Source organism: Staurois parvus, unplaced genomic scaffold (genome assembly GCF_062004578.1).
Source record: "Staurois parvus isolate SC_StPar_1 unplaced genomic scaffold, SC_StPar_1.0 ptg001257l, whole genome shotgun sequence".
NCBI lineage: Eukaryota > Metazoa > Chordata > Amphibia > Anura > Ranidae > Staurois > Staurois parvus.
In genome coordinates, this window is record NW_028319053.1 from 346,889 (window position 1) to 371,154 (window position 24,266).

At 44.2% G+C, this 24,266-nt stretch overlaps 1 protein-coding gene across 2 annotated transcripts in view; it reads left to right on the top strand.

Moving 5' to 3' along the window:
* Positions 1-23,535, top strand: part of GTPBP2 (GTP binding protein 2) — a 30,090-nt gene extending 6,555 nt beyond the window's left edge. For both annotated transcript variants that reach the window (XM_089660650.1, XM_089660651.1), the window contains exons 3-12: positions 828-1,012; positions 3,661-3,769; positions 3,862-4,059; positions 4,527-4,701; positions 9,172-9,391; positions 13,201-13,336; positions 14,551-14,609; positions 15,125-15,296; positions 17,892-18,056; positions 21,404-23,535. In XM_089660650.1, the coding sequence (XP_089516776.1) occupies positions 828-1,012; positions 3,661-3,769; positions 3,862-4,059; positions 4,527-4,701; positions 9,172-9,391; positions 13,201-13,336; positions 14,551-14,609; positions 15,125-15,296; positions 17,892-18,056; positions 21,404-21,568 (1,584 nt within the window). In that variant the 3' untranslated portion in view covers positions 21,569-23,535. The remainder of the gene's footprint in view (positions 1-827; positions 1,013-3,660; positions 3,770-3,861; positions 4,060-4,526; positions 4,702-9,171; positions 9,392-13,200; positions 13,337-14,550; positions 14,610-15,124; positions 15,297-17,891; positions 18,057-21,403) is intronic.
* Positions 23,536-24,266: the final 731 nt, after the last annotated feature.

A 24,266-nucleotide genomic window follows, 5' to 3' on the forward strand; every position in this document is an offset into this window, starting at 1 on the left:
GTGAGGGGGAGGTGGTAGCGTTATAGGTAATGCTGAAGGAACGTTGTGATAGGTAGGACGAGAGCCAGGAGAGAGCGGAATCTCTGAGGCTGAGGGTGTGTAGTTTTTTGAGGAGGAGGGGGTGGTCGCGGAGAGGTCAAGGAGTAGGAGCACTGAGTAGTGGCCATTCGCTTTGGCGTTTAGCAGGTCGTTGGAGAGTTTGAGTAAGGCAGTTTCGGTGGAGTGTAGGGGACGGAAGCCGGACTGTAGGGGATCGAGGAGGTGGTTGTCGTTGAGGTGAGAGCTTAGGCGAGTGTAGACTAAGCGCTCGAGGAGTTTGGATGTGAATGGGAGCAGGGAGATGGATCTGAGGTTGTTCGGGTCATTTGGGTCCAGGGAGGGCTTTTTAAGCTATATAAATCCTGTATAATTCTAAAATAATAATGTGATTCCTCCTTCCTAACCACCCTCGCTGTCTGTCACCTCTGGACCTTCCCTTGTGCCTCGGCTACATGAATCATGTGATTCCTTCTTCCTAACCTCCCTTGCTGACTGTCAGCTTTGGACTTTCTTCTGTGCTTAGGCTGCCCATATCATGTGACTCCTATTTTCTTACCGCGTTGGCTATCTGTCACCTCTGAACTTTCTTCTGTGCTTTGGCTTACCAACTTATGTGACTAATCCTTCCTGACTTGCTTGGCTCTCTGTCACCTCTGGACTTCCTCTCGTGCCTAGGCTGCCCATCTCATGTGACTCCTCCTTCCTGACCCTCTGCCCTGTGTGTCACCTCTGGACCTTTCCCTGTGCCTAGGCTGCCAATATCATGTGACTTCCTTCTTATCACCTAGCTAAAGCTGGTCAACCCATCCCAGTATCGTTTTGAGCATCTGGTGACCCAGATGAAATGGCGGCTGCAGGAAGGTCGTGGGGAGGCGGTATACCAGATTGGCGTTGAGGACAACGGGCTGCTGGTGGGACTGTCCGAGGAGGAAATGAAGGCCTCACTTCACACCTTGCATCGCATGGCTGAGAAGTACTGACCTCTCTGCTATATTTGATATGAATATTCTTGATCTATATTGTGTGAACATGTTCTGCAGCACTGGACAGTATAAGGATGTGTAAGAGCTATAATAACAGTATTGGGGAAGGTGCAGACACCCGTCAGTTCTGTCAAATGCAATGGATCTCAGTAGGACCCTTTCCTCTTGCAGTATTGTGCTTTGCACTCGGAAACAGCCAATGTGTACGCAAACTATCTGCCATTTCTATGGTCCAGTGAACACTGTAGGCAGCCAGGGGAGGGATGGTGCACTGTCTGGAGGATGTCCAGCATTACCAGCCCTTTGCTCCCAAGCCTGATTATCCCTGGCTCTCTCCTTTCATGTATTGTTTTCAGTTCTTTCAAACATATAGGCTCAGCATCACATGTGGGTAGTTTACATTCAAATACAGCCTGCCTAGGTACACCTAGTCTTCTGGACTAATATTCATCCACCAAGTCACTTTGATATTTGCATAAGCCTTCCCAAGAGCAAGCCCACTACTTGCCTCTGGGCTGGGGGTGTTTGGAGGTGTACTGAGGCAGATTGCTGTGATGTTTTTTGGAAACTATGTATGGCTTAGGAGAATCCCACACTCACCACATATACTGTACAATAAGTATTTGCTCAATTCATATGATGGTTCTGCTTTCCTCTTGGCAGCTCTTCCCAAAGCTTGCACCTTGAGGTTTCTCTTCTTTCACAGCAAGACAGGTTCTGTCCCAGTGGAAATTAGAGACTGTCTTCAGTCTCTAATGAGGTGAAATACAATGCTTCTGGTGGACCGAGATCATGTAAGTCTAGGCTTCCAGTCCTGAGGGAGGTCAGGAGCAGCACTTGTTTCCTATTGCAAGGAAGGGGAACATGTTTACTCTAATATAGTGCTTTTGTAATGCTGCCATATTGATTTGTGTGAACGTGAAATGAATAATCTACTTAATCTAGATTTGGAGGGATGGTGAATGTGGACAGGAGTTCTAGAGAAAGGAAGTGACACAAGGGAAGTCCTGTAAGTAGAATGTGGAGGAGGTAGTCTGTGAGAAGAATCTGCATTTCGATAAGGACTAATGAAAAGGCACAATACTGCAAAAGGTTTTAAAGAAGAATTACAGGCATGGTATATATTTACATAGTTATATTGGTCCAGCTTGGACCAGTGTAACTCTGTATACACCATACCTGGCCAATACCCCAGAAGCTGGAAATCCCTGAAGTGGATACCACCACTAAAACCCGGACCCTGCATTCACTATATCTTGTCTCCCACAGAACATGGAAGTGAAATTTATTTTAGTAAATCTAAACTGCTAAATACCTTTTCCCATCAGCAGTTAGAGCAGTCTTGTGACTTCTGTCAGTGTACAGCAGATTACTGGTTAATGGTTGTAGGAGGAGTTTTCTTTCTGCTCTAGCAGGATGCAAAACCCCTGACCCTCTGTCTGGACAGCGCTGATTGGCCCTGTGCTGATTCCATGCACTCTTCCCAAGGGAAAAAAAAACAAAAACATCTAGCAATACACACTAAACTGAGCATGTGCAGAAGGGCTGCGGGTTCAGTCTGCCTTATCAGTGTGAACATTTGAACAAAAGGAGGGGCAGAGAAGACAGGATCAAACAGCCTTTTTACACTGATGAATAAAAACAAACAAGGGCGCACTCTCATCGTGCATTACCGTGGTATAACACGTAATTTATTAAATAGAAAGGATGTATACTCACAAACCAACGTGATAATAGGCAGTATAGGTGATCCACAAAAACAGTCACAATGCAACTGTGTCTAATGATGCGAATAAGCTGACGCGTTTCGGGAGTTAAACCCCCTTCCTCAGAGCTAAGGAAGGGCAGCACCTCTTCGGTTGGCATTTGACAATTCCTTGGCTTGCATGAAGATTGGAGCGCTGGTTTCGTTTGTTTTTCTTTTGGAGCCTTTTTACACAATGCAGAAGATTAACCCCTTAGGTTCCATAGAGAGTATAACAAGCATGCTTTACTGCATATACCGGCTGATTTTACTGTTGTGGGTTTAGTTACCCTTTCAGTGATCTCCACTTGCTTCCAGGTCCTGTATTGTACAGCTGGCCTGGTGAGGTAGATTTCTCAGCAAGGGTGCCATTAAAAGAATGCTTTGCATTTTCTGAATGAATGCAAAGTGTTTGTGGATGAGGTGGTGAGTGAGACTTCACTGTTCCTCCTCTCCACCTCATCAAATCAGAAAAGGCTTTGCATTCATTCAGAAAATGCAAAGTTTTCTCTGAATGGTACCCATGCTGAGCTGCCAACCTTCTGTACTCAGAATGCAGCAGGCCATCCACTTGGCATGAGACCCAGGTAGCTGGTAGGAAATCATTGGAGTAGCAGTGTCTCCTTCAGTGATTTCCAGCTTTTAGGGAAACAGGCCAGATATGGTATATACATAATAGCTACCATGTTCCAAGCTTGACCAACGTAATTGTGTAAAAACTTACCATACCCGGAATTCATCTTTTATGTTGGTCACCAACCAAAACCTTTTTTTTCTGATAGTTTTGGAGAGGGTGGAGACGGTTTTGAGCTCTCTTCCTGTCCTGGGCCGAGTTGTATTCTATCCCGTCTTTCACAGTTTGTGTTGTGATATCCATGTTGCCTCTCTCTGTAGGGTTGGTGCTGATATCACAGTATTACGAGAACGTGAAGTTGATTATGACAATGACTCTCCTAGGAAGATCACAGAGGTTCTGATCCGGAAGGTCCCAGACAACCAACAGGTATGTGCACAGTACAATGACTCTGAGCTTCATCGTGTCTCTGTATCTTGCGGATCTCCACTCACACAGGATAATATACTTTGTTTCCTCAGTTTTTGGACCTGCGAGTCGCTGTCCTGGGAAATGTGGACTCTGGGAAGTCTACTCTACTGGGGGTCCTTACACAGGGGGAGCTGGACAATGGACGGGGCCGGGCCAGGCTCAATCTCTTTCGTCATCTTCATGAGATACAGTCTGGTCGCACATCCAGTATTAGCTTTGAGATCCTTGGATTCAATAGCAAGGGAGAGGTAGGAAGGCAGCAGGAAGGATGCTGGGGGTAAAGTTGTGTAAGGTAGCTGGGGGAGCGGGAGTGATGCTGTGGGAGGAAGTAAAGGGGAATGGGAGAGTTGCTTGGGGGGTGGTGTTGAGGGGAAATGGAAGAGGTGAGGGTGGAATGGGAGAGAAGCCGACGAGGGAGGAGAAGCGAGAGGGAAATGGGAAAAGTTGGTTAGTAGGGTGGGGGGTGCTGGTGTGTATGTTGGGGGGTGAAGAGGAATTGGTGCTGTTGACGAGAGGGAATGGGGTGATGAGGAATGGATAAAAAGGAACGTTGGTGAGAGTTGAGGAATGAAAGCTGCTGGTGGGGGTGAAGAGGAATGGGTACTGAGGAGGGCGGCAGGTTTTTCTGGTTCTGGTGATACAGTAGAAAGTCATGGTTCTCCATGGAGGTTGGTGCATTTATGTAACCAACATGTCTTCTGCCTCCTGTTATCAGGTGGTAAATTACAGCGAGTCTCGTACTGCAGAGCAGATCTGTGAAAGTGCCTCCAAGATGATCACATTCATTGATCTGGCCGGACACCACAAATACTTGAAGACCACCATCTTTGGCCTGACCAGCTACTGCCCAGACTTTGCCATGCTGGTAGTGAGCGCCAACACTGGGATCGGTGAGTGTGTTCTTGGACACCGTATCGGTCCCTGCTGAGCAGACCTTGTTATAATGTACCCTGCCTAATCCCCCAGCAAATGAATTTGTGTGTTTTCAGAGAAGGGTACTCAGGGATGTGGACATTTTTGAAAAAACTACTTGTCCAGGGATGAAATCAGTGTCACAATCTACTTGTCCCTCATGACAATCTGCTTGTCCAGATAAAAAAAATAAATTTGAACCAAAACCGTATTTAAATCTGAGGTGATTTTAGGAATGTCGGGGGCTTTTAAAAATAAAAGGAACTTTATGGCAACATAAAGGAGTAATAATTTTAACATTGCGCTGTTTATCTCCTCCTCCCCTCCCTGCCTGTCTCCAGCACTGCACCCGGGGACAAGCAGGGAGGAGAGAGACCTTGCAGTGTAGTGAGCACCGATTGGGTGCTCGTCAGGAACGGGGAGTGTTGGGCTTATCATTTATCCCTTTTGCTGCCAGAGCCATTTTTACGTTTTTTGCCCAAGTTTAAAGAATCGTTTTGGGCCTGAAGATTACACAAAACCCCCAAACATTATATATTTTCTGAAAGCAGAGACCCTAGAGAATAAAATAGTGGTAGTTCCAATTTTTCATGTCACATATTACCACAAAATTTCAGTAAAAATACAAGTAAGTTAATTTTAGGGCACAGAAAAAAGCAATAAAAATTTTTTGTAAAATATAAAAGATGAGGTTGCACTGAGTAAATAGATATCCAACTTGTGATACCTTAAATTTGCTTGCACCTTTGAAATTGCGAAGAACTTCAGTACCCTATATTTTCTAAAGGTGACACTTAAAGTCCCTAATAGGTCATCAGTATAGTGTATGTAGGAGGGCTGGTGCTAGAAGTATTGCTCTCATCCTGGTGTGTGCAGCGATATGTAACATGTATCGCAATCAACGGTTTCATGTGTAGGTGCTCCAGAGTGTGCGTTTACGTTTGTACGTGCGTATATGCGGGGGGGGGGGGGCTCAATTCTCTTTTTCTTTGTGAGGGGGAGGAGAGGGTATGTGCTTGGGTGTAACTTTTTCTTTTCTTTTTTAAGCACTGATCACTGTATTGGTGTCACTGGGGATGTCAGTGACACCAAGTCAGTTCACCCCCCAGTGTCAGAATGTCCGCCGCAGTCCTGCTATTTGTCGCTATCGCCGCCATTGTTAGTTGGAAAAAAAATTCCATTATCTGTACTGCCGTTTTTAACCATTTCAATACCGGGCAATTTTCCCCCTTCCTGCCCAGGCCATTTTTCACGTTTCAGCGCTCTCACACTTTGAATGACAATTGCGCGGTCATACAACATTGTACCCAAACTAAAATTTTATCATTTTCTTCACACAACTAGAGCTTTCTTTTGGTGGTATTTAATCACTGCTGGGATTTTTATTTTTTGCTAAATTAACAAAAAAAGACAGAAAATTTTGAAAAAAAAAACACGTTTTTCTTTGTTTCTGTTATAAAAGTTTACAAATAAATAATTGTTCTTCATAAATTTAGGGCGAGATGTATTCTGCTACATGTCTTTGGTGAAAATAACCCAAATTAGGATGTATTATTTAGTCTGTAGGAAAGTTATAGAGTTCACAAACTATGGTATAGATCTGAAAATTGATCAATCCTGAACTACTGACAGCCAATCTAATTTCTTGAGGTCCAAGAATGTCAGAACAGTACAGATATCCCCCAAATGTCAGGACGGTACAGATATCCCCCATATGTCAGGACGGTACAGATATCCCCCAAATGTCAGGACGGTACAGATACCCCCCTAATGTCAGGACAGTACAGATACCCCCCAAATGTCAGGACAGTACAGATATCCCCAAATGTCAGAACAGTACAGATATCCCCAAATGACCCCTTTTTGCAGAGTAGACAGTCCGTCGTACTTCATAAGAGGAATGGCGCGTTTTTTGAAGTTGTATTTTTTTTGTCATTTTTCGGAAAATGAAAAAATTAAAAAAATTATTTTCACTATTTTTTTTTACATACTGTCACCAGTGCAGTACAGCGTCATCATATAACTGGCATGGCGGTGAACAGGGACACTGACTGGTGACAGTATGGGAAAAAAAAAAATATATATATTTCTTTTTATTTTTTTTATTTTTCATTTGTTATTACATTTTTTTTTTTTAAGATTTTTATTTCATATTTTACTATGACCAAAGTAGTACAATGTTACCATAGTAACATTGTACTACTTTGGGGAAGTGATCAGTATTTTTTTTTTTTTTTTTACACAATTTGCTTATAGCAAAGAATTTCTTTGCTATAAGCAAGCATTTACCAGAATGAATCGATTCATTCAGGTTTTTTTTTTTTTTTTTGTGCTTAGCTGTGATTTGGCCACAGCTAATCACATGACATGTGCATGTGACCTGCTGTGACCATTTACAGCTAGGCACTAGTATACAATGGATGGCATGAATGAAGCCATCCATTGTATACAACTGTCATGTGACCTGCTGTGATTGGTCACAGCAGGTCACATGGCACTGGCAACGGGGGCCGGTACTCAGATCTGTCACCGGCCGTGTCCGAGGTACGCGGCCAGTGACAGATCGCGCCGCTGCGCGGCTCTGCAGCCGTGCGAACTGCGCATGTGCGGGAGCACGCCAAATGGCGTGCACCCGGAAAGGTGAAGCGTTTTTGCCGCCACCAAACGGCTATAGGACGGGCGGCAAATGGTTAAACACTATAACTTTCACATAAACCAATTAATTTACACGTATTGGGATTTTTTTTAGCAAATACACGGAGCAGAATAAACGCTGGCCTAAATTTATGATGAAATTTGATTTTTAAATTTTTTTTGTTGGACATGTTTAATAGCAAAATTCAAAAATATTGTTTTTTTTTTCTCAAAATTGTCAGTCTTTTTTTAATAGCGCAAAAAAATTAAAAACGTACAGGCAATCAAATACCACCGAAAGAAAACTCAATTTGTGGTAAAAAAAAAAGGCTGTAAATTTAATTTGGGTGCAGCATTGCATGACCGCGCAGTTGTCAGTTAAATTAAGGCAAAAAATGGCCTGGTCAGGAAGGGGGCTAAATCCTCAGGAGGGCTAGTGGGTAATGTTTGTTTTGCATACTTGCATACTGCATTGCATACTTTCCTGGCCTTGATGGGAAATCTTTGAATGAGGACCCGGAAGTAACATCATAACGTCACTTCTGGGTCAGGACAAGAAGGAGAGGGGAGCGGATGTGTCTGTCTCCTCCCTCCCCTCTAGCCAATGGCGGTGAGCTGATCCCGGGCCCGCAGATGGGCAAGCGGAGCCCGGGAGATAGTGGGCAGATCACATGGGGTGGGAAGCGAAGGCTGGCATTGTGTGGAAGCAATCGGGGGCATCACCGCCACCGGAATGCTTCCACCTACCTGACAGGTGAGCCCTGCTTCTTGTCCGCAGCAGGGATAAAGGATGAAAAGAAAATTACCTGCCCGATGCCCAGAACTACATGTCCCGGGCGTCAGGTGATATAAATTCTACATCCCTGGGTACTTCTAATCCTAGAGCATACAAAGACATTTTAGGAAATTGTGCGCTTCCAGCCTTGTGCTAACAGTTTGAGGAAGCTTCTTTTCTGTTTTAGAAGGCCATTTTCCTTTTCTGTTCCTGCATGACTGTTACCCTGTGCACAAAGCCATCTCCATAAAGACATAGTTTGACCAGTTTGGAATGAATGACCTCCACCCTCAGTGCCAATTATAAGGGGTTTCCACCACACCTTTTAGATTTCTACTTTGTATTATGGCGAATGTAACAGAGGAAGTGAGAACATTCCAAAGTGTGTGAGAAGAGAGATGGAAGCTTTAGCTGGGAGATCTCATCACTGAAATCCCTTGGAGGCATATGAGCCTATGAGAACCCTGTGGTGTCTGTTATTAGAAGCTGAATCACACTGAGGGTTTGGCGTGGTTCACATATATGCATTTTGCTTTTGATTCTTTCTCTTGTGCCTTTTGCAGTTTGCTTTGCTTTTTTTTTACACATGTTTTTGATGCGTTTTTACTGCATTTTATTCAGCTCTTTTTTTTTTTTTTTATTAAAGTGGAATTTGTTTTTGTTGCTGGGCAGAATAAAAATGCAAAACGCGGCAAAAACCGCACTACCATGCATTTCAGCAGCTTCTCCATTGAACTGTACTGTAGCAAAAATGCTGCTTTTTGCTTTAAAAAAAAAGTCCCTGACCCTTTCCAAAAATGCAGCGACTCAAAAAAGCCTAGATGTGAACATGTTCTATAGGAAACCATGTTAAATGGACTGTGGTGCGTGTGTGCAAAAAACACTAACAATTGCATTGGTGTGAACGGAGCCTAATAGTCAGGATGTATAAAAACCTCTGAGTGTATGAGACAGGAAATAAAATATTGAAGAAGCTTTATTATTGGTCATGTGATATCTCGCACACATCATGTAACCAATCACTCCCATCTCTCTGCAGCGGGAACGACGCGGGAGCACCTGGGTCTGGCCATGGCTCTCAAGGTTCCATTCTTCCTGGTGGTCAGTAAAGTGGACCTCTGTGCTCCACCCACAGTGGACAGGACACTCCGGCAGCTGGAGCGCACACTAAAACAGCCCGGGTGTAACAAGGTGCCTTTCATGGTGCGGACAGAGGATGATGCTGTCACCGCCGCTCAGCAGTTTGCACAGTCACCCAAGTAAGGACCCCTCCCAGGCCCAGATATTATTGGGCAGTCTCATGTCCCTATACTTTCATTTCTGTTTAATAGCCTTGTCAAATGACCCTCTCTGTGCCATCTACTTGTCTGTATAATAGCGATGTCACATGACCTTCACCTCTTGTGTCCTCATATTGTCTGTATAATAGCCCTGTCACATTTTCTTCTCTGCACCCCATATAGTTTGTATAGTATTCCTGTCACATGACCCTCCCTCTTGTCCCCCCATATTGTCTTTTTCATAGCCTTGTCACTTGACACACTTTGTGCCCACATATTGTTTGTTGAAAGGGAATGTATATTATTTTTTCTATAGTTTAATTATTTGCTTTAGGTTTTTAGGAAATAAAGGGTCTTTTTAAAATATTTTTTATACATCTTTCACCAAGTGAAAACATTTATAAACATACCCTTTTGTGTTTATATACTTTTTATGTAGTCTTTTATTTAGCCTGTAAGTGTCATTCTGTCCTTCTTTCCATTCCATAGAGGGGCATGTACTGACCTCCGTTCTGTACAGGGGCCTGTACTGCTGGTTTGAACTGCTGATTCAGCTTATAGTATAGATACAAAAACTTTTCCTTCTCGCTCATTGAGACCCAGGAATTCAATTATTCTTGGAATATACTTCCACCTTGAGGAGATTTTGACACTGACAAACCGAAAAGCGGTAAGCGAGCCCTGTTATAACCCTTACACCCAGCATGCCTCAGTTTTCTTGCTAGTGTCCTAGAGGGTTGGACACTTTTTCTTGAACTCTGCTGAAAAAAGTGTAACTGCTTGTTTGCTAGTGTTTAACCTTTTTGGAGACTGTAGGATTTTTGCTCTGTTGCTGGTGTTTATTTTCTTTTTGACTTCAGTCAAGGCTCTTGCATATACTGCTGCTTGAGACAGTCTCTACATAGCAGCTGCCTGGATTCTTCTTCGCGCTAGCATTAAAGGCATTACCCAGACTCTGCAGGACAAGAGGGGCTAGCCTGAAATTTGACATTTGGGCACTAAGCTCTGTGGTTTTGTGCATTCCAGACCTGAGTGTACAGTGTTGGCTGTGAAGCTCTTTTAAGGTCCAAAGCCCTGAAAGCACAGCCCCAGGTCTGACCCTATCTCTGATAATTCACTTAGTAAATAAGGCCAGTCAGGCTGTTGCACTGATGGGCACTGTTTACATTTTCTGCCACTTTTTCGCCCCACTGCTGCTTCTGCTTTTTAAAGCATCACTTGCGTCTCCAGTCAATTTCCAGTGCTTGCCTAAAGAAGTCGCATCTAAAACTGCCTTAATTTGTGAGTATTGACTTTTAATTGCATTACCGCTGGGCGGACGCAACATGTCTTTCTTAAGGAGAAAAAAAAAAAAAGGAGGACAGTCCTGCCACCACAGACAACCTCAGCCTGTACTCCTCTAGTGGTTTGGGGGGGGTATTTATCCTATAGGGCCAACAAGAATTGGCTACGACTGGTTCTTTTGCTGATAGTGTTCTGCCCATTTAGTATTCCCCAGAAGTACCCACTCTAAGTAGTGGTCCATTTACCATTCCTAGTGTGCTCTCCTGGTATTGCAAAACCCTCAGGAGACTCTCTCTGAATGGGGGCTCGTTTCCAGACTCCTATAGCCTGAGGACTTCTGCTGCACATTACCACCTGTAGGTCTTGCTTGGAGATGGCCTCTCCTGGGCATCATTCTGGTGTGTTTGATTGTCCAGTAGCTTTGTCTTCAGCAAGGAGTCCCCTTCTGGTGATTTTCTCATTTTATTTTTTATTTTTTTTTTTGCTCTATATCCTACCTGTTGAGGGAATAACCTACTCGCTCCCCTTTGGAGCTGATGGATGTTTGGAATTGCCCCTCTACTGTGGCCTCTCCTTTTCTTGTAGGCTATTGGACACCTTCAGCCTCCCTTTTGTTGTCGGGGTGTGTGGACTCAAGAAGAGATGTGAAAATGATCATGATGGAGTCCCAGATACTGTTTTGCTGTCCCATGCTAGGGATGGGATAATGCCTTCCAGTCGTCTTCTGCATCTTAACACCAGGAAGTTTCTTCTGGTTCACCAGAACAGACTCATCTCACCTCATTGGGGAATCCTTCTGTAGGTCAGTGTACTGACTGGGCCTCTGTTGTACATATCTTGAGTGCTACAGAATCCTCTCCTCAGGGTTGGTTTGGGATTTCTTCCATGGAAGGTGCTGCATGTGTTTCTGTTGACCGCAGCAGTTCTTTTGCTGACAAGGCTTTGCTTTCTGGATCTCCTTATCTGCCTGTTGACATGTGGAGCTTCCCCACTTTTCCTGGTTGGAAAGAAGCATTCACTGCTGAATGGCCCTGTAAACCACTAAACTTTCAGCAGGCAGAACATGCTAGGATCCTGCTGCAGGTGCTTCTTGTAGAACATAGTATAAAGCTGAAGGGTGCTCAGGAGTTGGGTCCTCCATCTGCAGTTGTTTTGCAGCCTTCTGAGGAAGTTCCTGTGGGTTCTTTTCTTGCTGCTTCTCTAAATCAGGCGATTGCTCCCAGTAGGGGGGCTGAGCTGCATGACCCTTGCTACTTGGTGCAGGAAACATGGGTCCTGGACTAGGTGATTGATTTCTAGAATCATGGGTTGCAAAACTAGCTAGGCAGGGTTGTAGTGTTATCTGACAGCTTTGGATAAACTCTAGCTGTGGAAAGGATTTCTGCTCATCCTTCAGGTAGCCTGTTGTGGCACACTGATTGGGTTGTGAGGCTCCCTTGGTCCTTCCTATCCTCTGTCTTTATGCATTCCACTAGCTTATTGTATTTCCCCTTCAGTATGTCTTGAGGGTGGGGTTCCCTCCAATCTTGGGGGCTTTGCTTTTTTCATCCTTTTGAGATGTTTTGTAGTGGCAGCACTCACACCTTTGCTACAAGATTGGCTGTTTGCCTAGGCAGCCCTTTTCTCATCATGGCACTTCTTTGCTTGCTTCTTGAGTTAAGAGTTCTAAGGCTTAGGCCTTCTCTGATTTTGACTGGCTGGTCTTTTGTTTTGGATTTTTTATGTTGTCTAAACTTTCCTCAAGGGATTTTTTTAGGGTTTCGGCCATGCAAATTGTTGGCCTTACTTGGTCTGGTCTGTGATTCCTCCTATTTTTGGTAGTGTTGTTTTTTTATTTGTTATTTTAGTGGATTGCTAATTGACGGTCATTGGCAGGAGGTAACGATCCTTCAGTTGGGCATTCCCCCTTTACTGTGGCTTTCTTATTCTGCTCTGGAACATCAGGTTGATCCTCTGTCTCCCTTCCTTAGGGCTTCTGCCTATCTTTCTTGATCAGGAGTTGGTATCTTCAGATACCACTCTCAGGTAATAGTCCTCTAAATGTTATGCTCCAGTGGCTGTTGTGTAACTCTCCGTTGATCTGTTTTTCGACATCCCACATTTCTGTGCTCCTTAATAGACGTTGAAGAAAATAAGATTTTTATGCTTACTGTAAAAACTTTCTTGTCGCCCATTGAGGGACACTTGTAGCACCTGGCTGTTTTCTCTGGCCCTTTGCATGGTTTTCTCACAAAACTGAGGCATGCTGGGTAGAGGAGGAGTTATATGGGGCTAGCTTATTGCTGTTTCGTTCGCCAGTATCCCAACCTCCTATAGGCAGCAGTAAGACTGACTGTAATAGAATTCTTGTGTCCCTCAATGAACTACAAGCAAAAGATTTTTACAGCAAGTACAAAAAATGTACTTTGGATGACTTAAGATCGGTGTGTACCTGGTTTTCATATAAGATCGTTTATGCCTTGTGTACTTGTCCTACATATCAGCTCCTTGTTATCTCATTACAGCATCACCCCGATCTTCGCCATTTCCAGTGTGACTGGAGAGTCTCTGGACCTCCTTAAGGTCTTCCTAAATATTCTGCCCCCTCTCACCAATTGCCGAGAGCAAGAGGAGCTGATGCAGCAGCTGCCGGAGTTCCAGGTGAGCAGAGTATCGGGGTGTCTTAAGATGACAAGGTGGGGAGATATGTCTTGTTGGCTAAGGGGCACATGCTAAGTTGTTGATGGCAAGCTGAAGCTTATGCTGTCTTGTTGCTCTTGTGGTGGTATGTCCCTACAAGAAATTTCAGTTTTGCATAAATAATACCATCATTGTAAAACCAAATTTTATAGTGTCACCCTGCTGCAGGGAAATCTCACAGTTGTGGAAGGGGAGGGGACACAAGCTGAGGCAGGAAAATCCCACCATTGTGGGAGGGAAGGAGATACAAACTACTGCAGGGAAATCTTCCCATTGTGGGAGGGGCAGAGATGTAAACTTCTGCAGGGAAATCTCCCCATTGTGAGAGGGACAGAGACGCAAACTACTGCAGGGAAATCTCACCATTGTAGGAGGGGCGGAGTCACAAATTATTGCAGCAAATCTCCTCCTTGTGGGAGGGAGAGAGATGCAAACTACTGGAGGGAAATCTCAATGTTATGGGAGGAGAAGGCGGCCAAACTACTGTGATGAAGTTGCACAGTTGTAGGAGGGGAAGAGAAACAAACTATTCCAAGGAATTGTCAGCATTGTGGGAAGGGTGAAGAAACTGTTCTGCGCAAAAAAAAAAAAAAAAATCTGGCATTCCTACTATATAGGAGCAGTGCTGTGGAGTCGTGTACGTCCTCCATTCTACAGTAACATGGGCTGCATCCTTGTGCTGTGTTTGTAGTGTTGTCTGCATGGCCAGGTCTTAGCCCATAGAGGAGTAATTTTTTTCAGAATACACTGATCAGCGTTGCCAGTTATAGGTGGCGGTGCTGATCGAATGGGGAAAATCCTGTCAGTGTGGCTGTACAGAACTCGATCCAAAGATTGACTTCTGTAAAACCTAGATTGTAAGCTCCAAGGAGCAGGGCCCTCAAATCCCTTTTTTATTGAATTGTATTGTTGCTGTATTGTCTCTGGTTATATTGTAAAGCGCTGAGCAAACTGTTGGTGCCATATAAATCCTGTATTATAATAATAATAACCTCTCTGTCCATACAAGGATCGAGATTCGGCCAGTCCCTGCTGAACTGGCCGAATTTTGATCCAAGTATGTCCGGCTTTAGAATTGTAGAGATCAGGGTTAACCCATCTGAGTAGGTGTGACTGACCTCTTGGATTGGATAGCAGTACCTCTGGATGTAATAGCATTGGTCTTTTCTTGGCAGGTTGATGAGATCTATACAGTGCCTGAAGTGGGGACAGTCGTTGGAGGAACACTTTACAGGTATGTCCTGGTGTTGACCATCATCAGTAAAAGAATCATGTTAGGCTTCTTTTTCCTGAAAGGTCTCCTTTTGTGACAAATACTGCTTCTCCATCTGAGGGGAGAAAAGTTGGGGGACATTTTATAAATACTATACTGGGGTCAGCACTGTGGCTACGTTAGTGACTTGGCATCACTGCACTGGGGGCCTTGGTTTGGTCACAGTTAGGGTCACTCTGCATTGAGTTTGGGTGTTCTTTCCATGTTATTCGGTTACTTACATGCTCCAGGTTTCTCTTACCATACAGGTACATAGTGGTGAATTACTCAATATCATACTAAATTGATCCTAGTGTAAATATCCATAACTTGCCAAGAGACCCCCATGGATAGCCAGAGTAGGACGCTGGTCCAAATTCAGTAGGCAGTACTACACTGTAGGCACCATAGTACAGTAGCAGGAGGTAGTTTCTGGGTCATTGTTCATACAGCTCTGACACCTGGAAATCATGTCCTGTTTCTTTTATCCTTTGCAGTGGGGTATGCAAGGAAGGCGAGCGCCTTGTGGTGGGGCCCACAGACTCTGGCAGCTTCCTTCCCTTGAAAGTTTGCAGCATCCAGAGGAACCGCTCCGCATGCCGTGTGTTACGAGCTGGACAAGCTGCGACCCTGGCACTGGGGGCATTTGACCGCTCTTTGCTCCGAAAGGTGAGTTTATACCGCAGGGTGTTTAGACTGCATTCTGCACTTACAGTACAGTTTTGTCGACTTAAAAAATTGTCATATGTGACAAAAACCCTTAGCCATTGGGGTTTCTCTATTGTCCAATGAGTGACACAGGAGTTTTAGAACAGTCCGGTTATGCTGCCATCAGGGTGGATTTGATTTAAATCACGATTTAAATCACTAGTCAGTAAGGCTTGATTTAAATCCTAGTTTTCTACATAGACTAATTCTTGCTGGTATAACTTTAATATGCAAGTAGATGAAGATTTTTAGAATAACAACTTTTCATATTAGATTTTTTATCCCCAGTTTAATAGGTTAATCATTCATATTTGGACAACTTTTCTGTTGTACTTAGGAAGGAGAAAAATAATCATTACCTTAATAATAACAATTTAAATAGATTTATTCAACTGAAACAATAACATTCCAGCATATGTTATTTGCTTAAACAAACATCCATGTTTGTTAACTAATTTGTCTAAACAAAATATATATATTTTAAGAAACTTAGACTGTCAGCCCCTTCCTCCTCACACTTAGTTTCAATTTCTTCTTGTGCAGATCTATTCCACTCCGAACAATCAGAAAAATATTGTTTCTATTCTATTCACTGAACTCCTTGAAATTTAGCACTGAAGGGGTTGATTCTGTATTCATAGGTTTGTAGAAGTTAGGATGAAGGTATTTTTCTTAACTCTTCATGTTATAACATTTTTGCTGTGAAGAAGAGGCATGTGATCTCCGCTGAGACAAATTCAGTTTTGAGAACTGCAAAAGTAAACCAATCATCTGTGATAATATCTTGTAGGCAGAGAAACTGCCCAATAATCTTACAAAAACCTCTGGAAGAGCATGACATTGTGAATGGATTCATGGAATTTATTTACCAAAAAAATTAAAAATATATATAGCCTTATTCTACATAATTAAAAAACTAATCTTTATTTCATGATGGAATAACCTTTGGATGGTAATATATTTTCCTCAAAAAGCATTTTATTTTAAAAAAATCCGATTTAAATAGAAAAATCCGATTTTTTTATTTTTAAATCATTGATTTTTATCCACCCTGGCTGCCATCTACAGAAGCATGGGACATAACACAAATCAAGTTCACTAAACATTCTCATAAAAGATATCATTGGGTAAGTGTTCATGCTGCAATTAAAGGCAAAAAGTGTCCTGAATGCCCCCTGATACAGAGGGATTTACCTTTTTCTCTGAATGTTAATTGGAGACACAGCAGAGCACAGAGGTAAGCCCTAAAAAAAACAAACGGAAGGGTAAGCTCCTCCATTTCTGAACTGTACTCCCTCTGGAAGAGAGCTTCGCTTTGGTCTTTTTTTCTGCTAGGTTCCACCCTTATCAGTTGCTGCTTGTCTCACGCGTATGATTAGAATATACTAAGGTGTTGTATGTTTGGGGTTTTTTTTTGTTTTGTTTTGTTTTTTGTTTTTTTTTTAGACTTCTATTTTCCAGATCTTCCATATAAACATTGACAACATTTGACCACATTGTTTGTCTGTCATGGCTGAGGCCAGTTTTGGTGTCTGAGTTTTGCAATGGAGCTCCATGAGTGGATGGATGGTGTTGGATGTTCAGAGCTTTTCTTAATTACCGCTTAGTGGTGGTGTTGGTGTGCCTTGGCACTAGGTTGGCAAGTTGACACACAAAGTGGACTTCCACAGTCACCATGGGCTATGATTGGAATATGTAAATCTAGAATTGAAGCTCAACACTGATGTTTTAGTCCACAAACTAGTTTATTCCAGCGCAGGGGAGGACTGACATTTCCTGGGGCCCCCGGGCAATAGGGGATCATGGGGCCCCTGTGTCCTCGCCCACACCCAATAAAGCCAATGAAAGGTACCAGGGGCATATCATGGGGACCCCTACCGACCCCAGGCCCTCGGGCAGTGCTCGAATGGTCAGTCCGCCCCTGTTCCAGCGTAAAATCATATAAGTGTATACCAAACCAACACATTTTAGAGCCTTAACAATGGAATAGTGTATGTGAACTTGGTAGCAGATACTTTGCTAATTATGTAACTGTACTGGTACCAGCACACTCTCGTCAGCAGCTGGTTGTTGGCTGCAAGTCCTGATGAAGGGAACAAGGCTTAGCCTCTGAACACATTAGCTTTGTATACCCTTTTCATCTAGGTTTACATTGGTGTGACTTGGCCTGTTCGTAGCTTTGCTCGAGTGCTTCTTGTTTTACCCTCTTATTTTGGGAGATAAAACAGAGAAAATGTCTGGTTCTGCTACTTACTCCTAAACTCTTACACCCTGTGTAGAAGGGGTACTGCACACAGATTGAGGAGCTTATTGTTGTTCTTGGTGTCTGCTTAGTGTCCCTTCCAAGTAACATCCTACCTCTCCTGACTTGTGTGCTCATACTTTTCTCCCTGGCTCAAATGATGGTTCTATCTACTCCTGATGTCACTTCCTGTGCAGAGGGTACCATCCACAGAGGGAGGATCTGAGCCCTTTTGCTTAGTGTTAGTCCTTTAAGTAATATTCTAGCTCTCCTGGGTTTCTTCATCTTTGCTCATACTGCTTTTGCCCACCCAGGGTATGGTGCTGGTCAGTCCGGAGATGATGCCCACGGTTTGTTGGGTCTTCGAAGCCGAAATTGTCCTTCTCTTCCATGCTACCTCCTGCAGGCGCGGAGTGCAGGTCACTGTGCACGTAGGAAATGTCCGACAGACAGCCATCCTGGAGCACATCCATGGAAAGGTAAGACGGAACAGCAGCTTTCCAAGACTTTCAACCTTTGTCCTCTTTTCTCATCTCTGGTTTTGGCATTATTAGTCCATTAGGGCCATGTCACACTTGCCAACTTGTCACTGGTGACGACTCTCCAGAATCCATAAAATGTGCAGAGTTCTTGCCTCCTTCCATGGTGTCGCTCCCTTGCTGACAAAAAATTGAGATAACTTGCTGGGCTGGAGTGACGCCTCAGTTATCCAGCCAGTGAGGGAGCAATGCAAGGGAAGAACATGAATATTTGTCTGCCTTCTATAGATATCCCTTCACTGGCCAGTTGCCCCTGTTGACAGAATTGTAAGTGCGAAACAACCTTAGAAATACACCTTCGCCTTTAATTGGTAGTTCCTTGATCTGTGGAATTGTTGACTGACAGAGTCATCGATTACAAAAAGAAAAAAGTAACCATTAAAAATAAAATAAATAAAAAACAGCAACTTCCCTCTCATGACCAGAGGCCACTTTTTAACAGTTCACTGAGAAAGTGCTTAGAGATGTTTATTTATTAATAAACATGGTGATTACATAATAGGGAACCTTGCTGATCGATTACTGGGAATTAATTGAGACCAGAGCTGTGAGTTGCGGTGCAGCCTCAAAACAAGGAGCTGCTTTATTTCCACACTGGCAGATCGATGTAGGTTCCGTCAGTGGAACTCCACCTAATGTGTTTACAGCCCAGTCAATGTCCCTTCTCCAGATTCCTCCGTTGTGCAAATAATGGATTAGGCCATGTTTAAGGTGGAGTAAAATGTTCAGAATAATCTTCAATGAAACAAGAAATATCAGAAAGTTCCTGGAAATGTGGATACTTAGGAGCTCACTTAGTAGTTTTTACTTTTTTTTAAAGTCCATGTTTGAGACCATGGAGTCATTTATTAAAACTGCATGGTGCAAAATCTGGTGCAGCTCTGCATAGAAACCAATCGGCTTCCAGGTTTTATTGCCAAAGCTTAATTGAACAAGCTGAAGGTAAAAGCTGATTGCCTGACTACCATGCACAGCTGCACCAGATTGTGAGTGCTCCAGTTTTAGTAAATCTCCCCTGGTGTCTCATGTAACACCCATATTTAGGGTGTCCCATGAAGCGTGGTCACATACACTGCCCCTGCGTATCTGAATAGCATTGTGCTGGAGATGGTTGTTGCTGTTGGAATTTGGTGGCTTCTTCCTCACATCTGTATCATCGTGGTCTGGAATCTCTAAAAATTATTTTCTACATGTTTTACCTGCTACCACAACAGAGGGACCCTCTAGAGTGCGCTGGCAATCTCTGCTCCCTCTTCAACACAGTCACAGGGCTTGTGCCTGCACATGCTTGCTATCTCCCCCTTTACCCAAACTCCCTCCCTAAAGTGTATGCCGGGTGCAGTCTGTGAGCAAGGTGGGGCTTCTAGACATGGCTGTTAATTACCCCCAAATCCATTTCCAGGGATATATTATAGCCATGTGTCTAAGCTGGAGGAGGCGGGACACATCAGCTTGGTGACATCACACCAATTTGAAGTGGATGGGGGAAAACGAAAAAAAAAAACCCCCCAGAACTGTGCATTGTATCTGTGATGCTCTGATTGCAAGTGCAATGCTTTGCAGGCTTCATTGTAGAAATCAGTAAATGCACATTTAATAATAGCTCCCGCTGGTACCAATCTGTCAGGAGCCGCTGCTATCATGCATTTCACTGGATCGGATTAAGCTCAGGTAAGAATAAGGGGGAGAGCTGGGGGGATCCTGCAGCACAGAAGGCTTTTTACATTACTGAATAGAATGCATTAAGGTAAAAAACCTTAAAGCGGAGCTCCAGACAAATTTAAAAAAAATAAGTCAGCAGCTACAAAAACTGTAGCTGCTGACTTTTAAAAAAAACAGCCACTTACCTGTCCCTCAGTCCCGCGGTGTTTCCCCCACAACCTGTTTCATAAGCCGTCCTGTATTCCAGGAGGCCGGCATCTTCAGTGTGGGCACCCGGCTGTGGCAGCTTCTGGATTCACAGCCGGGTACCCACTGCGCATGCGGGAGTAGTGCTGTGCTTCCTGAATGGTCCTGTAGTCTTCTGGGACCTGTCACATTTCCCAAAGACTACAGGGAGAGAGGGAGGACACCTTCCGTTTCCGATCGCGTAGGCGATCGAAACGGAAGTGGGAGCAAGAACCTGTCAAATTCGGGTACCCGCTCCCCAAAAGTGCCAATCCTTATTGAGGAGCAGTCCTTAAAACGGAACTTCCCCTTTTGGGTGGAGCTCCACTTTTGAATCAAAATATTTTTTATGTGAAAAACCATGCCACTGGGGAAGATACAATTGTGACAGATAATTCTCAAATGCCATATGCAACATATGAGCCCTTTCAAACAGTTTGCATTCCGATCAGCAGGGGATCCGCTCACAAATCCCCTGCTGATCGTAGCAGAGCGAGGCAGATAACAGGTTCGTGTCTGCTCAGTTTTTGTATAGCGGACACAGTCCCCGCTCTGCTCTAGGGTTGGCTGGAACTAATTGGACACCACCTGTCTGTTTATACTTGGCTGCCTCCGATATGGACTGCCCAAACAGAAGAGGACACAGTCGTCATTCAATTTTTTTTTTTTTCTTTAGTGGGCCTGATCAGACCCAGAGGTAGACAGGTGTAAATGGGTGTAACACACGCTGATCCATAGGCATGCATTTTCCATCTGATCAGACCCACCTGAGAAACTGACAGGCAAACCTGATAGGATCGCCCTTATGAAAGGACCCTAAAGTGAAAATTTCAGTCCATAAATCCCAAACTGTGAATATCACGTGTCCCTCGATCCAGCGGTGTCCTCACTGCAGCCAGGTTCACTGGCCATCCTCTCTCCTCGTCGCCAGCATCTTCAGTGTGAGCAGCTGCAGCTTCACAGCCGGGTGCCCACTGCGCATGCACGCGTAGCGCTGCAATTTGTGAATAGTCCCATAGTTTTCTGGGACCTGTCACATGTCCCAGAAGACTATGGTGAGGGAGCAAGGACAACTTCCACTTCCGATCACCTAGGCGAATGCAGTGGAAGTGGGAGCTGGTACCTGTCAAATTGAAGTACAAATCCCCACCACCACCACCACTCCCCAAAGGTGCCAATCCTTAACGGGGAGCAGGGGACGAAGCTTTAAAGTAGGAGCTTCCCCTTTTGGGTGGAGTTCCACTTTAAGGCTTTAGGACCACTTTTAATTTTTGCAAAAGATGGACAAGCCTTTTAATCAGAAATTGTCCAGGTTTCTAGACAGAACTGTGTGAATACATAGAATTCAGAGATTTAACTATCAATATCTTTCTTAGCTGTGTGTCTCTTCCATCCCTTAGGATGAGCTGCGGACAGGAGAGAAGGCCGTTGTACGCTTCCGCTTTATCAAGCACCCAGAATATTTAAAGCCGGGGACCAAGCTCCTGTTCAGGGAAGGAGTGACGAAAGGCATAGGACATGTATGCAGCCTACAGGCCATAACCACTGAGAGCGGTCATCTTTGACCTGAAACTTTGCCCAGGTGGCACCCTCAAACCATAGTGCCGGAGAGCCAGCCAAGGAAGATTTTCCTGTGGAGTTGGGTTTTTTTCTTCGGGAATTGCTGATCTGGTTCTCACAACAAGGGCCCATCGTACCCCAGGAAACTCTGGTCTGGTCCCCACACCAAGGGTCCATGTTTACCATGGGAATCATCGGTCCACTCCTCACACTGAGAGCCCATCGTACCCCAGTAATCACCAGTCTGGTCCTCACATTGAAGTCCTCATTGTACCCCGATTTTAGCCTTTCATCATCTTTGTGACTTTTACTCCTTCCTGTTGGCCCACTTTTAAGCTATGACAGCTCTTTTATACGAACTGTTTTTAGACTTCCCCATTTTTCTACTGTTCTTAATTATTTTTTTTAAGACAAAGAAAGGCCAACAAGGACTTTTTTCCCGTCCTTCTCACCCTTGGTGGTACTGAGTGATCCGCTATTCAACCAGTAGGAGTTGTTTCTGGACCGGTGCCCCGTGGTAATGGTTGTTTTAGGACAAGTCCTCACAGTGGCTGCAGTCTAGTCCATATAAAGGAGCAAGTCAAGAGGATGAGATGAAGAACTGCAATCCCTGCACTAAGTTGTAGTTTTTTTTTCTCGTCAAATTTGGATTCTGTTCTATGTTATTCAGAGTGAATCTCCCTTTTCCTTTTCTCCAAAGACCCTTCGTGTTCAGCTCATCAAACGAGGTAACAACTGCTGTGCAGAGAATATGGGGAGCAGTGAGTGGGACGTAATGGGACAGTGAACCCTGAAGCTGCTGGTTAGTCAAGTGGCTCAGCTCCACTGCACATGTGGCAGACTGTGCCCAGCAATGTGAATCAGAGCTGCAGCTTATGTTGCGATCACTGGCTGGTCAGTAACTTATGTGTTGGTCAGTGACCAGTCAGTGATGTTAGGTTGGTGGCCAGTCAGTGATTTGAATCATAGCTTCAAGTCATGTAGCCATTGGTGATGTGAATCAAGGATCTGGCTCATGTAGCGTTTGGACATGAATCAGAATTCTGGTCAAGTAGCAGTCAATTGGCTACGTGAGTCAGAGCTTCGGCTCATGTAGTGAACTGTGGCTGAATGGCTGTGCAAAATAGAGCCGTGACTCTTGTAGCATACAGTGATGTGATACAGAGCTCTGACTCATGTAGTGGTTAGTGATTGGCTGGTGACATGAATCGGAACTTCAGCTCATGTAGCGGTTGATAGCCAGACACTGATGTGAATCAGAGCTTCTGCTAATGTAGCAGTTGGACATGAGTTGGAACTTCAAATCATGTACAGGTTGGCGGCTAGTCGCTGATATGAATCAGAGTTCCGGCTTGTATAGCAGTTGGTCGGTTATGTGAATAGAAGTTCCGACTTGTGTAGCCAGCAGTGATATGAACTGCATCGGAGCTCCAGCTCGTGTAGTGGTTGGACACAGATCGGAACTTCGACTCGAGTAGCCGTCGGTCGGCCTTGTGAATCAGAGTTTTGACTCATGTAGCAATCAGCAGCCGATTGGTGACATGAATTGGAGCTTCAGCTCACGTAACAGCTGGATGTGAATTGGAGCTCCATCTCATTTAGTGGTCGGCGATATGAATCGGAACCTCTGCTTACATATCTGGCTCACATAGCAGTTGGTAGCCAATCATGATGTGAATCGGAGCCTAGCCTCATGTAGCAATCAATGATGTGAGCTCCAGCTCGTGTAGCATTCAGCCAGATATGTGAATCAGAGCTCTGGCTCGTTTAGTGGTTAGTAATGTACATTGGAGCTCCTTGGTTTCTATAGCAGCCTGTGGCTGGTCTTTGACTTGATTTGGAGCTCTGAATAGTGTTCAGGGGGCTGTCAGGTCTCTCCAACTGCTCCTCCTCCTCTACACACATGCAGTTGTGTTTTGTGTGTTCATAGTTTTGCACGTTATGTACAGATTAAAAGAAAAAATTTTATTGAGATGTTTTATGTGGTGATTATTCACTTTCATTTGTCTACAACAGGAGTCTCCAAACCTTATAAAAAGAGGGCAAGTTCATTGTCCTTCAGTCTTTAAAGGGGCCAGACTGTCCCGTGGGAGTAGAAAATGCCCCAGTGTCAATGGAAGTAGGAAATGTCTCAGGCCTGATGGTCGGTAGGAGTAAAAAAAATTATATAATGCCTGTGGTCAGCAGGAAAAGAAACAGTGCCCCATTTCTGGTATCTGTGGGAGGAATAGTGCCTAGTCATTTATAGTATTGCAGGGAATTAACCCCATTGTTGGTGTCAGAGGCAGAAATAGTCCCCCATTGTTGGTGTCAATGGAAGGAGTAGTGCCCCATTCTTGTTGTCAATGGAAGGAATGCTGCCTCATTGTTGGTGTCAGTGGGAGGAATAGTGCTCCATTGCTGGTATCTTTGGGAGGAATAGTGTCGGTCATTTATATCAGTGGGAGAAATAGCGCCCCATCGTTGATGTCAGTGGGAGGAATAGCGCCTTGTATCAGTGGGAGTAACAGTACTCCAAGGGTTGGATAAAGGCATTGCAAGGGCCACAGTTTGGAGACCACCAGTCTACAAGAATAGAGATGAAGAGTTTAGCACAGCGTTTTTCAACCATTTTTACCCTGGAGGAATCCTTGAAATAAATTTCAGTTTCCAGGGAACACCTGCTAAAATAATCATCAGGAGGGAAAGAATGCCTCTTACATT